General features: G+C 37.8%; 1 protein-coding gene across 12 annotated transcripts in view; it reads left to right on the forward strand.

Annotated features, from left to right (window-relative positions):
* Positions 1–17,138, forward strand: part of DCC (DCC netrin 1 receptor) — an 845,500-nt gene that overhangs the window by 563,597 nt on the left and 264,765 nt on the right. For all 12 annotated transcript variants that reach the window (XM_086372410.1, XM_086372411.1, XM_086372412.1 and 9 more), the window contains exon 12: positions 10,103–10,244. In XM_086372410.1, the coding sequence (XP_086228536.1) occupies positions 10,103–10,244 (142 nt within the window). The remainder of the gene's footprint in view (positions 1–10,102; positions 10,245–17,138) is intronic.

The following is a 17,138-nucleotide window of genomic DNA, read 5'->3' on the forward strand; positions in this document are numbered from 1 at the left end:
TACTCTGCCATCATGAACCAATCCTCCCATGCCTTTCTTTATTCTCTGTCTCCTTATCTTTTTAAAATTTTTATTTGTTAATTTATTTTTATTGAAGTAAAGTTGCTTTAAAATAGTGTGTCAGTTTCTGCTGTACAGCAAAGTGAATCAGCTAAACATATACATATACCCCCTCTTTTTTGGATTTACTTCACATTTAGGTCATCGCAGAACATTGAGTGGGAAAAGGCAATGGTACCACACTCTAGTACTCTTACCTGGAAAATCCCATGGACAAAGGAGCCTGGAAGGCCACAGTCCATGGGGTCGCTGAGGGTCGGACACGACTGAGCAACTTCACTTTCACTTTTCACTTTCATGCACTGGAAAGGGAAATGGCAACCCACTCCAGGGTTGTTGCCTGGAGAATCCCAGGGACGGGGGAGCCTGGTGGGCAGCCGTCTATGGGGTCACACAGAGTCGGATATGACTGAAGCGACTTGGCAGCTGAACATTGAGTAAACTCATGAGTTATATATTTTATACCAGTAGTATAAATATGCCAATCCCAGTCTCCCTATCCATCCCACCCACCCCCTTACCCCACTAATATTCATGTGTTGCCTCCTTATCTCTTAATCTCTTTCTCTTTTGCTCTTTTTCTTTTCTCTTTCCTCCCTTAAAGTATTTATAATTTCCTGCATGACTATGTGCACCAGCACTCTAATCTGATGGAAGTTCTGTGTTCCCACTGTCTTTTTTTTTTAATCCATACCATAAGCCTTTGAGGTCGGTACTGTTATTAGTTCATAATGCAGATGAGAAAACTTAGGCCCAGAGAGCTTAAGTGGTTCCTTGACTGATAAGGAAGGTGACTAATATGGATGTGAGCAGTGTGACCCTGAGGCATGGGGATCAGTTACTTAGCTATGTCTGTGTTCTGGGCCATTGTAAATTATGTTCTGAATTAAGACAGAGGCAGAGGGAATGTAAATAAGGGGATAGGTCAGGGACACAATGAAAATAGGGTTTTTGGAAGTGTTGATGGGCTCTCTTTAATAAAATCTGTAGAGCCTCACGAGTACTGAAAGCATATTCCATTCTTCAAGGAAGTTCACATGAGATTCAACACATTCCCATAAATATAGAAGAGATACAAGGGGCAGAGTCTAAAAATAACTTTGAATTAAATTTGAAGATCCTTAGGTTTCTGCTGTGTTTCAGTCAAGGTGTTCTTATTTGCTGCAAAGATCTTCATATGGTACCCTCCAGCTGTCTTCTATGAGAGTTCTATCCAGATAAAACAACTTAAGGGAAAAGGGGGGGGCGGTTCTCCTTGGGCATTAAATCTATTTTAAAAAGTAGATGGTGGACTCACGGGAGATTCTGAGACCACAACTTTGCTGAAGACAGTGCAGTATAATGCTGAAAAACTGTGGGTTTGAACTTATAGAGAGAATGAAGTTCAGATCCTGGCTTTGTCTAGCTTTAAATATATGACCTTAGGCAAGCTTCTTAATCTCTTATGTAAAACAAGAGTAAAGGTAGTTTGTTCTCAAAGTTATATTGCATTACTTGCTTCTTAGTAATTGTGGATTGTATGTTCTCAATAAACATGACTCCTCTGCTCAAAACTCTAAAACCTAGTCATTATCAGCTCTAATCTAGTTTGTATCCTGCTGCTTAAGGTCTTATACCAAACTTGTAACTTAGACTTTTCAAAGTCTCAGCAGAAACCCTTGCTTTGTAGCCTCTTTATCATCCCTGGTGTTTCACACCCACTCCCAAGAAACAGAGCTCTTGATCCATCTCTGCTCACAGCTCAACCCACCTTGAGGCCAGATTCCTCGTCCAAGCTTCATCAGACTAGGATCCTCAAGAGCTGCCAGTCTGTCTTCTCCATCATTGTAGACCCACCTTCGTACAGTGTCCTTCAAGAAATAGACATTTGATGATGGAAATCTTATATTAACATTGTTTTTCAATGTGTCTTTTTTTGTTGTCCCACTAAGCAAATCCTTAGTAAATACTCAATTGACAAAAAAAAGGCTCTCTACTACTGAACATGTTTGAAGAGGGGCTAGTCTTCTCCTGTACTTCACTCTAGAGAGAGTGAGGCCAGCTGTAGGTTTGCAATGTGATATATAGAATTGAAAACAGAAATTTGTGAATGTAGCCTCTGAAAAAAAAATTTGAGGGTGGAGTCATTAGCTTATCTAATTTTTTTTCCGTTTTGTTAGTTATTACTTATGCACATCTAGGGTGAAGAAAGAATTAAGGAGTGGATTAATGGAGTCCCTGAGAAGGATAATAACCACATCACCAAATTGGACAGGGTTATTTCAGACAGTTAGGAGATAATGACCAAGAAAATCCTTTCTTTTAAATCAATAAGCCTAACTGCTCTCCACCATTCTCACTTGTAAACAGATTCATTTTGGTGATAATCAATGAAGGGATATAGGGATTTGGAGAAGTTCAGTTTTGTGGTTCTTTTTTTCCAAATCTGAAAAATGAAATTAATGCTTGACTCAAGATAGAACACAGCAACACTGAAAAGGATTACTTTTTCCCTTCAAGTAATGAAAGGACCTAGAATTGATTTTTCAAAAGTCGAAGGTCATGTGTTTAAGTACTTTTAATAAAAATCATTACCAATCTTGCCCGTGAAGACCAGGTTGTGACAGGTTTAGGTGGCTTGGTGAGGGGACGGGCATTAAAATCCACTTTCATTTAACTTCCCAATACAGTATAATCTGGGATATCCTGGCATGTCATCTGCAGAAGATCCTATGCAGGAACAGTTTGATCTTTGCAATCTGCTGCTGCTTGCTTGAAATCAGTGAGAAAGTATAAAAGATGCTAATAAACTTAGCATATGAAAATGAATTAAAAAGCTGAAATTATTTCAAAAGATGAATAATAACCATTAAGGGGTTTGCCTCCTGGTGTCCAGAGCATATAATGAATTCTATTAATTAGTTGCTGCCTGACATTGATACTAAGGTATTGGTCATGTGAGAGTAAGTTACACAATCACTGCAAGTTCCTCAAATACTATAAAGAAAAATTATTGTCTGTCACTAAGTATTGTTCATGTAATCATTAGTATAATTAAAATCTCCAAGTTTATCAAGTGATTTGCAATCATTTGTTAGAAATACTAAACACAGTTATTCTCCTGTTTTCAATATGTGGTCATTTATAAGACTTATGAGAGGTCACTCAACAAAGTCATAGCAAAGCTTTAACTTGAACTCATAAGATTTTACCTCTTGGTCTAAGATCTTAATTTTTTTTTAAATTTTCTATTTGAATATAAGTTTGTCTTTAAAAAACAGACTTTTAGTCCTTAGAAAATGACCCTTCTTGATTTGCCAAGAGCTACTAAGGCAAAAGTCTATTGGATATATTAAAAACTAATTATTTAAATTCAGTTTTTATTCCTCACAATAGTATTTTTAGAATAATCAAGGTGATTAGAATTTCCACGTAGAGGCTCTATGGTTATTTACTTTAGTATGAAATAATAAAAAGGACATTAGACTCAATAGTCTGATAATCATCCTGTGATGATACAGTGTGACTCCTGCACATTCATTTAACACAATTATCTCCTTTATGAAATTGCAAAGTGGTAAAAATATCAGCCATGACTGTCTTGAGGCATTGAAAAATAAAAAATAGATGTATAGTGGAGTATAAATATAAGGCATAATTCTTTATCCAATCTGGTTTTCTTTACTACTATCTAAAACATTTGCGAGCAAAGAACACATCCATGCATGTGCATGGATGTGTGTGTGGACGGAGTCAGGAAAGGTGTGTGTGTGTGTGTGTGTGTGTGCATGCACATACTTAAGGCTATGTTTCTTTGGATGCCGAGGACAATATATTGCTATTTTATTCATGAGTTTCTTCCCCAAAACTTAACCAAATGCCGTAACCACATTGATCTAACCATGTTTTTCCTTAGCATGGCCTAAAATACTGTTCTTCTTTCAATCTGCCTTTCCATTACATTGTCCTACATGTCCCATTTGCTCTAGCCACTACGTAGTTACTCGACCTTCACTTGAAGAGGCTCTATATTGTCATGACCCCTTGAACTTGTGCTCAGTATTCACTTTATCTTAAATATCTTATCTATCCCCTCCATAAATCTCACATTTAAAGGATGGACTGTTTGTCAAGTCTTTCTTGACCACATGACACAGAATTAACTTCTCCATTTATTATACTTTCATTGTATTTTCTGGAATTATCTATTTAGCACTTTGTTTTCATTATGAGTTTATATCTCTATTTCCTCAGCCAGAATGAATATACTATCATGATTTATAAAAGTCCCAAAGCTAGTGCTTGCAACACAGCAGAGATGTAGTCAATATATTTTGAATGAATAATAACTGAATGAGTTAGGCTCTCAGCCTTTGGAACTCCCTTGAGAGGCAACATTAAATAGTAAAGAATCCCAGCTTCAAACTGGTATTATCTCAGTTCATATCCTGCCTCCATCACTTACTGTCTCATGGTTTCAAGCTACTTAACCATTCTATCTCCCTGTTGACATGATTGTACAAAGGCCATAATGATAGACCTTAACTCACTGGGTCATTGTGAGGATAAAAAGTATAACTCATGTAGATATGTGGGGTGACTGAACCAGTTCCAGGTCTAGAATATGTGCAAAAAAAGTAACATGTATTATTAAGAATGCAAAAATGTTGCTTAGTTTCCTATATTTAAAAAACAATAGAGGTGATGTAAGGAGAAGGCGATGGCACCCCACTCCAGTGCTTTTGCCTGGAAAATCCCAGGGACAGGGGACCTGATGGGCTGCCGTCTATGGGGTCGCACAGAGTCGGACACTACTGAAGTGACTTAGCAGCAGCAGGGGTGATGTAAATGCTTTCAGTAGTGCCATACTCTTTCAAATATATTCTGACAACTTAAATATTCAGATTAATTTTATATGGCTGAGTTCTGTAATTATTAATATGTTTATTATATCATTGTCAGTTCAGTTCAGTTGCTCAGTCCTATCTGACTTTTTGCGACCCCATGGACCAGAGCACGCCAGGCCTCCCTGTCCATCACCAACTCCCAGAGTTCACTCAAACTCATTCCTACTGAGCTGGTGATGCCATCCAACCATCTCATCCTCTGTCATCCCCTTCTCCTCCCACCTTCAATCTTGCCCAGCATCAGTCTTTTCAGATGAGTCAGCTCTTCACATCAGGTTGCAAAGTATTGGAGTTTCAGCTTCAGCATCAGTCCTTCCAATGAACACCCAGGACTGATTTCCTTTAGGATGGACTGGTTGGATCGCCTTGCAGTCCAAGAGACTCCCAAGGGTCTTCTCCAACACCACAGTTCAAAAGCATCATTTCTTCAGTGCTCAGCTTTCTTTATAGTCCAACTCTCACATCCATACAGGACTACTGGAAAAACCATAGCCTTGACTAGACAGACCTTTGTTGGCAAAGTAAAGTCTCTGCTTTTTAATATGTTGTCTAGGTTGGTCATAACTTTTCTTCCAAGGAGTATGTGTCTTTTAATTTCATGGCTGCAGTCACTATCTGCAGTGATTTTGGAGCCCCTAGAAATAAAGCCTGCCACTGTTTCCACTGTTTCCCCATCTATTTGTCATGAAGTGATGGGACTGGATGCCATCTTAGTTTTCTGAATGTTGAGCTTTAAGCCAACTTTTTCACTCTCCTCTTTCACTTTCAGCAAGAGGCTCTTTAGCTCTTCTTCACTTTCTGCCATAAGGGTGGTGTCATCTGCATATCTGAGGTTATTGATATTTCTCCCGGCAATTTTGATTCCAGCTTGTGCTTCTTCCAGCCCAGTGTTTCTCATGATGTACTCTGTATATATGTTAAATAAGCAGAGTAACAATACACAGCCTTGATGTACTCCTTTTCCTGTTTGGAACCAGTCTGTTGTTCCATGTCCAGTTCTAACTGTTGCTTCCTGACCTGCATACAGGTGTCTCAAGAGGCAGATCAGGTGGTCTGGTATTCCCATCTCTCTCTGAAAAGAGATGGGAATACAATTATATCATTGTATTTGATCCTTATTATTTGTAGACTCTATATCTGCAATTTCACCTACATGCTAAAATTTATTTGTCCCACAGTGTCTCTACAGTCATCTGTAGACTTGCACACTGCACCTATGGGGATCAGTGAAAACTTTGTGTCTCCAGGAACACGTTTTCCCAGCTGAGGCTGAACAAGGAGATGCTCTGTCGTCTTGTTTCAGTTCTCATGTTGTAACCAAGTGTCTCTTTTGTGGTTAAATAAATGCACTTTGGGGCATTTATTTATTGATTTCTTTTGGAAAGTTTGCTGATGAAAATGGTCCCCAAGTGTAATGCTGAAGCCTTGTCGAGTGTCCCTAAGTGCATAAAGGCTGCAGTGTGCCTTATGGAGAAAATACATGTATTAGATGAGCTTTGTTCAGCTGTGCACTGTTGTGCTCTTGATTGTGAGTTCAATGTTAATGCATCAGTGATGATATTAAATAAGGTGCCATTAAACAGGAGCGCATATGAAACTAGGTGAGGTATTGATGAGTTGACAAAAATGTGTTACCAAAGTCTCAGTAGAACCTGAACTTGTATTTTACCTGGGAACAATATTACAGTATTGTTCAAATTCAGTGTCTGCAATACCTTTACAGAAAATAACTACTGCAAATGATGAGAACTGATTTTAGCTGGCATGTTCTTTGAATTTTTTTTTTAATGCTGAGCAAATAGCTGTGACTTTTTAAAATCTTTTTATGGAAACTGAATCATTTGTAGAGAGCTAGCTGATTTGTAACAGATCTGGAAGAACGGGCTCAAGCTCCCATATCGCTGGAGCACACTGCTGTGTCTCTGCTAGGCGGTCCTGGGGTTGTGGACCAAGGGTTCAGAAATCCATTCCTTGGCATTGAGTTTAGTTAGTTAGTCGTCAGTCACTCAATTGTGTCCAATTCTTTGCAACCCCGTGGACTGTAGTCCACTAGGCTCCTATGTCCATAAGATTTCTCAGGCAAGAATCCTGGAGTGGGTTGCCATTTCCTTCTCCAGGGGATCTTCCCAACTCAGGGATTTTTGCCTCTGATGATCATTTATTTTTCGATTGGTCTAAAAGAACAATTTTATGTGTTTGTTTTATAAATTAATTTAAAATTTCTTCAAAATATTACATATGCATTATTTTAGGTTAATTAATATCAGTGAGGCTTGTAACAAAGACCACTAGATTCTTCCCTACCTGTTTCCAGACTGTTCTCATTCCTTCCGGCTCCCATATCCATCACTTTTAGCTGTTATTTCTTCTGGCATGTACCTTTATGTTTCTCATTAATGTGCCTTTAATGGCCCTTAATTCCCTAATTTCAATTCACCAGTGTTACAGATCATTGACTACATTATTATTATGTCAGGATTCAGCACACATACACCCCATTTCCCTTCCTCAGCCTTCTTCCTTTTCCCTTCCATCTCTTCTTCCTTGTTTTCTTCTATTCCTTCTTCCTTGGATGAAGTATAATTAAAAGTGAAGTGCAGAAATCCTAAATGTTCAGTTCCATGAGTGTATTCATTTGTTAGGGCTGTCATAACAGATTCCACAGACTAAGTGGCTTAAATCATAGGTGTTTATTCTCTCACGGTTCTGAAGGCTAGAAGTCCAAGATCAAGGTTTATTGTAGCATCATTTCTTCTGAGTCCTCTCTCCTTAACTCGTAGATGGGTGTCTTCTTCCAGGGTCATCGCGTGATCGTCCTCAGTGTGTATCTGTGTTCCAGTCTTTCCTTGTGATACCAGGCATGTTGGATTAGGGCCCACACTAATGGCTTCATCTAACCTTAATTACCTATTTTAAAGCCCTATCTCTAAATAACTTTCTGAGGTATTGGCGATTAGGATATCATCGTATGAACTGGGGTCTTTGGAGGGTGGGTTAGGAGGAGTTCAAAATTTAGCCCGTAACAATGTGTTTTGACAGTTGTATTCACCCATATAGCAAACTTGAACTATGACACAGTTTTGTTACCCCAAGACGCTTCCTTGTACCCATATCCAGCCAGGTGTTCCAGTGCAGTTACCATGGGCAGCTGCTTCTCTGATGTGCATTACTGTAGACTAGTTTTGTCTATTCTGAAACTTCATATCAATGGAATTATACAGTACAACTCTTTTGACTAGTGTTCTTTAAAACCCAGTCTTGCTGTTTTCCTCACTACCTTTCTGAAAATTCCATATTTCTCTTTCTGTTTTGGATTCTCCATTTGTGGGATTTCAGATCTTTTCCTTTCTTAGTTTGCCTCTCACTTTCCTGGAGCATACCTTCATTAGCCTCCTGGTAAAGGGTACACAGATGGACATCTTGGAAGCCATTCATATCCGAAATATCCCTATACTTATACTAGTATGTGTACATACATGTGTGTTATATTTCCCTCTCACACCATAGTTTATTTGACTAGACATGAAATTCTAGGTTTAAATGTTCTTTTCAATCTTAAAATGTTTTTTGTTTGTTTGTTTTTGAGAAATCTGATGCTATTCTTACTCCTGATTATAATTTATATACCCTTTTTTCTTTTTTTTCTCCCATCCATTCTGGAAGATGTTGGATCCTCCCTTCCCCATGATTCTCTAATGTTTCATATAATATGATTCTTTAAATCTATTAATGTGGTTCTTTTCATTTATTATGTTAGATATTCCATAATCCCTTTCAGAATGAGGTCTCAATCTTCCACTTCTGCAAAGGTTTTATTGAAAGGAAGATTTGGTGTTTTGTTGTTTTGTTTTGCTTTGCTTTGTCTCTAATTTTTAGTGTTTTCTTTATCCTGCTCCTTCATCCTCTTATCTCACTAGCTGAAGTTATGAACTAAACCACCTATTTTTTATCTTTTCTCTCCTATTTCCCTTGATTGTCATTTTCCCCACTGAATTTTGGGAGGCTTTTACTAATTTATTTTCCAATTTATCTGTTGCATATTTAATTTATGCAACCAAATTATGAATGTCATAGGCTTTTAAAAATCTTTTATTTTTTTTATACTTTTACGCTATTTATGGAGTCAGTATCTTCTCTTTGATTATTAGGGTATCAATGACAGTTCTTTGGATCCTTTTTCTGCTCTAAACACTAATGCTTCTTATGCCAAAGGTTTGTTTCAATGTCTGATAGTCAAGAATTATCAGTTTACATAAAAATGCGGTACTCTAAAGGTGATTATGAAGTGCAAATTCTAGTGCATGAGTGGGGGTTATTACGTGAGATTCTCACTGTTGGGAGATTAATTAGGGACCTGGTTGTTGTTTTCTCTTATTCTTTTCAATTTTCTTTAGAGAACAATTATCTGACATTCTGTCTGGGAAGTGTACACCTGGTTGCCGTTGTTCTAGATATCAGATGAAGGAAGAAGACTTGAATGACTCATGTCATTGACTTAACTCTCACCCTTATCTCTGTTCTCTTCTGTGTCTGGTGTCCCTAAATCTGTAGCTTCTGTTTCAGTATCCCTAGAAAATGAAGCTCCTGGCTACACCAAGTTCAGGGAGGGTTAGCTGACTGACTGCTGAATGTGATAGGATTTTCAACCCATCTTCTATCTCAAAATTGTGCTTTAGTCCTGCTTTCTAAGGTACTCAGGAAGCAATAATTCCCAGTCTTCCCTGAATTTTGTCATGCTGATCACCTTGTTTTCATTAATATCTTTAAGGAGGTATGTAGATGTCATCTTTCTCCTTTGGCTCAGTTGCAATACTTTGCTTCTTCTGTAACTTCTAAAAATTTGTTAATATTTCTCATCCATTAGTGGCCTGTTTTCTATTTCCTTATGGCTTTACACCATTTAGAATATTTATTGTCATTTTCGTGGCATTTGCAGTAGAGAGATAGTGATGTATATAATCAATCAAATGAATTGTGTACATTTGTCCAAATCAGACACGCAGCTATAAGAATGGATTTAACTTGGTTCTGAGGGATAATCTCTGACACTTCTTGCACTTCTGCCTTATTTGCACTTAGGTTTGGGTCAGTTCTTTGACCCCATCTTGTTGTTCTTCCTTTCTCTAATGATGTAATTTACATCTGTTGTTTTACAGAGTATCAAAGTAAGCTGGCTGCCTCCTCCATCAGGAACACAAAATGGATTTATTACTGGTTATAAAATTCGGCACAGAAAGACAACCCGCAGGGGTGAGATGGAAACACTGGAGCCAAACAACCTCTGGTACCTGTTCACAGGTCAGTGCTCACGTGCTGTGGTCTTAGAAGGTTTCGGTGAATCAAATGCCTCGGCAGTAAAACATACTCTCACTTCAAAGGAACATTCATTTTTCTCCTGGTAGGTGGCATGTACTGGTCTGAACAAGAATAACTTTATATTTTTGATTTGATTCCCTGTAATGCTTTCACAACATGTTTGCTTCAATATCACCATTTTAATAAATATATCATTGAATTCTTATCCATATTAGTATTGCTAACTCAACAATTTCTGTCATCAAATAACATTTAACTGTTTAATAACTTTTAAAATCATGTAATCACATGGTTCCAAGTTTAAGTCATTTCACATGGTTCCAAGTTTAAGTCATTTTGAGCCTTCTCTGCCCAAACTCCAGGAGTGAGAATGAGGCTGGAAAATGGAGAGAGGAGTGGTTTGGGGAATGAAAAGAACAATTATTCTACTTTCCATAAGTATAAAAGTAAATTCACTTCTGTAGCAATATTGGTAAAATTCATGTTGGGTTAAAATTCTTCCTGAAAACTGGACCCAATTTCCATATAGTATTAAGATAATTTTGATATATATATATATAAGATGAATAATCATATATTTCCTTTAACTGTTGGAACCATTAATACATGTCAGTCCAATTCCGAGAAAACAGAGACTAAGTCAGGCCTTCAAGTTAATGCATTTAGGGATCAAGCCCAGGAAGGCAAGAATGAAGGAACAAGAGAAGGGACCCAGGGAGGAAAATAAATCAAATGATGGCTTCTTGAACTGGCCACAGTTAGAACAAACCCAGAGCCAGCTTGTTCTTGCAGGCTGTTGGGGGTGAGGGGCGGGGTAGGAGAGAGGAGGTTTCAGAAGCCACTGAACTACTGGGGCCCAGTGTGGATGGCTAGATAGAAAGTATGAGCCGTTTCTCTCTTGTCTGTCACTGGTCAAAGTAAGCCCACAACAGGTTGTTAACTATTCTCTGCCTCCTGACGGTCCCCTGGGAAGCCAGCACTTCCGGTAAATGCACAAGTGTGAAATTCTCTCCTTGCCTATCAGCACTTAATAGGGATGGCTTGGTCTAGGCTTTGTAGTACCAAAGAGAACGTTGAACAAAGGGTTTGGGAAGCAAAGCAGATAGCAATGGCAGGAATCGGTGGATCAAGTTAAACATGTGGGTCATGGCACATACACTTGATTCATGACAACAGGCAAATTAAAGCTCATAACTTGCAGAAAACCAAGTAAGCATTCATCACAGATGAGAAGTAATTCCTTATTTATTCCTTTCTTGATATAGAGTACTCAGTAAATTTCTATCTGAAATCGTAAAACACACACACAATTTAAGCTACTTGCTCAGCCTACAGTATGAGACTTGATAGAAACTTAGTTTTTCCTCGTAAATTTGTGCCTCTTATGCCTATAAAATGGTAATGTGATGGTGAGTGTGCTTCCAAAATAGGTCTCCAAAAATCACATGACTTGTTTTATATCTAGACAAAATCTCCTAAATGGAAGTTATGACACTCTGTTGGAAGATTAGGGTTGACACACATATGCCATTGGCACCACCTATGAAATGGATAACTAATGAGAGCTTTCTGCAAGCACAGGGAACTCTCCTCAGTGCTCCACGGTGCCCTGGATGGGAAGCAAGTCCAAAAAGGAAGGGGGTATCTGTATAGTCAATTTACTTTGCTTTTCCATAGAAACTAACACAACACTGTAAACAACTCTACTCCAATAGAAACTATTTTAAAAAGAAAAACAAACACCATGTCATTTAAAAAGCTTAAAGAAAGCCAAGACGGTATGTCTCTTTACCTGATAAAATGATTGGAAGGTAAAATAATTGAAATGAGCCATTTGTTCTCACTGGAATATTTGGTACAACATGCACATAGTTTACTTTAAAAGAATCACTAAAATTAAAAAATCTTGCTGAAAAAAATTTAGTGTAATTTCTATAGATACAGGAATTTGAAGCCCAGAAATATGTTTAATCATTGATTTTCCTTCTCTGATGAAAAACATTAAAAGTATAAATTTCTTTTTTTAATAAAATAATTCATTAAAATATGCACATTCTAATAGAAAAACTAACAAATGGATATTCAATTTACAGAACTATAAATGGCCAAAAAGCCTAATAAAATGTTTAATCTTATTAGTAAGGAAATGCAAATTAAAAGACAAATGAGTTAGCATTCTCCTTTGATTAAAGTAATAAAGATAAAAATGAATGATGATATGTTGTTTTGGAAAGCATATGAGAAAGATGAACTTTTGTATACCACTTGTAGTACAGAAAGATTCTAGAATCCTTCCAGAAAGCAATGTGGAGATTTGTGTTATATACAAGTGTGCATGTGTGTGCTGCTAAGTCACTTCAGTCATGTCTGACTCTGTGCGACCCCATAGACAGCAGCCTACCAGGCTCCCCTGTCTCTGGGATTCTCCAGGCAAGAATGCTGGAGTGGGTTGCCATTTCCTTCTCCAATGCATGAAAGTGAAAAGTGAAAGTGAAGTCACTCAGTCGTGCCTGACTCTTTGCAACCCCACGGATTGCAGCCCACCAGGCTCCTCCGCCCATGGGATTTTCCAGGCAAGAGTACTGGAGTGGGGTGCCATTGCCTTCTCCACTGCATGTGTGTATGTATCTGTAAATGTATGATTCAGGTTTCCAACTTCTAGGAGTTTATTCCAATTCTGCAGACATATTTTTTTGCAAAGTTTTAAACTAAAAACATGTTCATTGCATAAGATAAAAATATCCTTAGTATCTAACTATAGGCAGTTACCTAGAAAATTCAGACACAATCATATCATGAAATGCTGTATATCTATTGCAAATATTGAAATGTAAACATATTAAATTCAATGTTAAATATTTAAAACATATTAAGTGAAAAGCTCAGTTTGATACCAATATTAAGCATGAGTCCATATTTATAAACCAAAAAAATTCTGAAGAAAATATTTAGAATAATATATTCTAAATACCCAAATATTAACAGTGATTATTGCTTAATTGTGTAAGAGTAAAATATGTATTTTTAACCATGTATGTAAAATGAAAAGCAAATAAAATATCAAGACTCTAATGTCATAACACTTGGTTACCAAGATTGAAGATTTCATACCACTGACTGACTCTGTGCTCACTGAACAGCTAAAAAGGGGCTAGTCAAGAAAATAAATGAAGAATAGTAACCATGTGTCCAAAAGACCTTACTGAAATGAATTGTTTAGTGTTTATGTTTTTTTTGTCAAATGGGATTTAACACATTCAGCTCAGTATTATCAAGCCAAGCTTCTGAATCTCTAAATATACAAAAGTTTAGAATTTTCTCCCAACAAAAAGTAAAATCATTTAAGATCACTGTGTAGAATAGCAAGAATTAGACTTTTTCTTATCAAAGATGCTGTAATAGTCCTAGGGGGTCATAACAAATTACCACAACGTGGTGGCCAGAAACAACATAATTTTCTTTTTCAGTTCAGGAGAAACCAGAAATCCAAAATCAAGGTTTCTGTAGAGGTCATTCCTTCTGGAAGCTCTACGGGAAAATCTGTCTCATGTTTTGTCTCCTAACCTCTGGTGGGTGCTGGCAGCCCTTGACATTCCTCAGCTTGGAGATACATCTCTCAGAAATCTGCCTCCGTCTTTGCGTCACTCCCTCTGTGAGTCTGTGTATCCTCCCTTCTTATAAGGATATCTTCACTGGATATTGACTCTGTAGTAATCCAGGATGATTTCATCTCAAGATCTTTAATAAATCTGTTAAGACCACGCTTCCAGGAAAAGCTATATTTGGATGTTCCAAGTATACAGTATTTTACTCATTACAGACTCTTGGTATTACTTTTCCTCTAGAGGACAATCATTTTGAATTGTACCCTCTAGTAAATCTTTATCCAAAAATAATTCAGTCCTACATCTTTACTCATCTAAAACCTATGTGGCAGTTAGCACTTCTCATCAGCATAGGGTAACCCATCTTCACTCTGGCTTAATATCATCCCAGTCGAAAGCAAAGCAACAGGATGAATTCGTTAGCTTGTTATTGACATGCCCCTTCCCATCTTTATAGGCCCATAGGAATCTGGACTCCAAACTTGCAACTTTTATTCATAATGTTCCTTCTTCATTTTAATTGTTATAAAACGAATTTGAGGATGCAAACATCATCTGAACAGTTATCTTTATAACTGTGCTTGATATTTATTGCAGAAAAGTTACATGGTCTTCATTTTTAATTTGAGATAAAGAATAGAAAGACCCAGAGGATAGCCTCGTATTCTTTAAGTGTTAAAAACAAGTTTTGCAAAGCCTCCGTCTTCCTCTCCTCTGTTCTGTGTCCTGGCCTCAGTCCTGGCTTATGTTGCATTGTGGGAACATAAATTGTGGGAATTGTGGGAATGCCTTTAATGCTAGAAAGCATCAGGGAATCAGGAAGTACTCCACACTGGTAGATTGGCTGCGGTTTTGACTTGTCCCCAGGATATATTTTGTAACCTATGCACTGTGTAGTAAGAGGAAGTAATTGATTTTCTATATAAATCTTCAGCACTTTAAAATGTACAGAATTTGCCCCCATGTTTTCAGTATCTTTAAAATACATGAATAGATTGATTTGGCTGTTAGAAAATTGAAAATGCCCGAGTGCTTCCTTTTGATGATGTAAATATTCAGGGGTAGAAACTCAAATATTGGTTTTTACCATGTTCTGTTTGTTAGACAGGTGCTTTTTGTTGTGTGTGCTTTTTACTAGGATAATGGGACATCTGCAGTAACGAAGTAATTCAGAGTTATAACAAGGATTTTAAATCACTGCTATCAATTTTATTGTGGGAACCCAAGTCAACTAAATTTTAAAGTCCTGTTTTTCATTTTTGAGTGCTCTTCAGAGAAGGTTATTTGGAATTGAATATAAGAGTTTTCTCATGCTTCATGGCCAATATAAGAATAAACATAGGGTAAGCATGCGTTGGTATTTTGTGGACTGAAAAATTGAAACAATAGCACAGCAATTTTGTAACAAGATTAACATTAGGGAAATAGAGGGAAATTATATTCTTTGAATAATACATCATCTCTTGACCATAAATTCTAAGAAAGTAGAAATAGAACTGGGGAATTAAGAGTTTGAAGGCATTTGTTATTGGAGATAGAAACAAGCAGAAGACAGTCTACTTTCAGCAATATCTTTTTTTACAACTAAGAAAAGCATCGTTACTTATATCATTCTTCTAGAATAAAGCTATACTTAGAGGCAGGGCTTTCCAGGTGGCGCTAGCAGTAAAGAACCTGCCTGCTAAAGCAGGAGACAAGAGACTTGGGTCCAGTCCCTTGGTTGGGAAGATCCCCTGGAGGAGGGCATTGCAACCCACCCTGGTATTCTTGCCTGGAGAATGACAGAGGAGTCTGGCGGGCTACAGTCCATAGGGTCTCAAAGAGTCAGAAAAGACTGAAGCGACTTAGCACTGCACACATACTTAGAAGCAGAAGCAGCTAGGAGGCTGTGTACACGTGTGTGCGTGTGCATGCACACACACACACCACCCACCCATCCAACCCAGGTCAAGGCACTCCTGTGTTCTGCTGCAGAAGCCCATGGGCACATGCAGTAAGTCGTGTTCCTTAATGCCTTCCTGAAACAAGAAAGCAAGTTTGTTTTTTGTTTTTTATTTTTATTTTTTACTTTCCTGCTACCTTGCTAAAGTCAGTGGGGATGCACAGCCCGCACAGGTATGCATACCCCTTGGCCACTTGGCCTTGGCTGGTAATGGGGCTTGAATTCCAAGAGACCATAATAATTGGAAAAGATAGTTCTTAATAGACCACCACCCCCAGTGCACTACACACAGAGCAGACTGATACACAGCCCCAGTCCTCCTGTGAAAAAGGCCTGTTTACTTAGATAGGGCTTCCTAGGTGGTGCTCGTGGGAGAATCAGCCTGCCAATGCAGAAGACACAAGAGACATGAGTTAGATCTATAGAGACTGAGACTGAACTCTAGGTCCCTGACAAACAGAACAGAAAACACACAATTCATCTCATCCAAAGCCCTTGTTTTATTGAAGAGGTAATGGAGGCTTGATGAGTGACATTGCTAAGATCCACTATTAGCTAAAGGTATAGATCCCAACTAGATCACAGATGCTCTAATTCCTAGCTATGTGCTCCTTGAACTATCCAGTGTTATCATCTTTAGCTCACTTTATTGTGAGTGAATCTGGCTGTTGTATGAATCTGTAAATGATCATTAATATTAAAAACAGCTTTAACATTTATAATAGTCATAACAGCAATAGCAAATTTGACAACTGCTCCTATGCTGAAAACAATATGAAGGTTCCTCAAAAAAATTAAAAGCAAATCTGCAGTGAACCACTAATCCCACTTCTGAGTACATATCCAGAAGAACTGAAGTCAGGATCTCAAAGACATAGCTGCCCTCTCATATTCATTACAACAGTAGTCACACAACCCAAATTTCCACTGACAAATGAGCAAAGAAACTGTGGTATGTACACACAATGGAATATTATTCAGCTCTATCACAGAAAAGAAAAAAATACCCTGCCTTTTGCAACAAAATGGATGGGCTGGAGATGCAGTGCTAAGTGAAATGTCAGTCCCAGAAGGGTAAATACCACATGATTCCACATATATGAAGTATCTAAAATTCAAAGTCATGGAAACAAAACAGAATGGTGGTTGCCAGGGGAGAGGGGGAGGGGAAAATGGAGAGTCGTTCGATGGGTATAAAATTAAGGTTTTGCAACACAAATGAGTTTCAGAGATCTGCCGTACGACATAGCACCCATAGGTAACAATACTGTGTTGTGCACTTAAAAACTTGTTTAGAAGGCATCTCATGCCAAGTGTTCTTACCACTAA

Source organism: Bos grunniens, chromosome 24, assembly GCF_055505025.1.
Source record: "Bos grunniens cultivar Pamir isolate PY7600 chromosome 24, Bosgru_T2T1.0, whole genome shotgun sequence".
Taxonomy (NCBI): domain Eukaryota; kingdom Metazoa; phylum Chordata; class Mammalia; order Artiodactyla; family Bovidae; genus Bos; species Bos grunniens.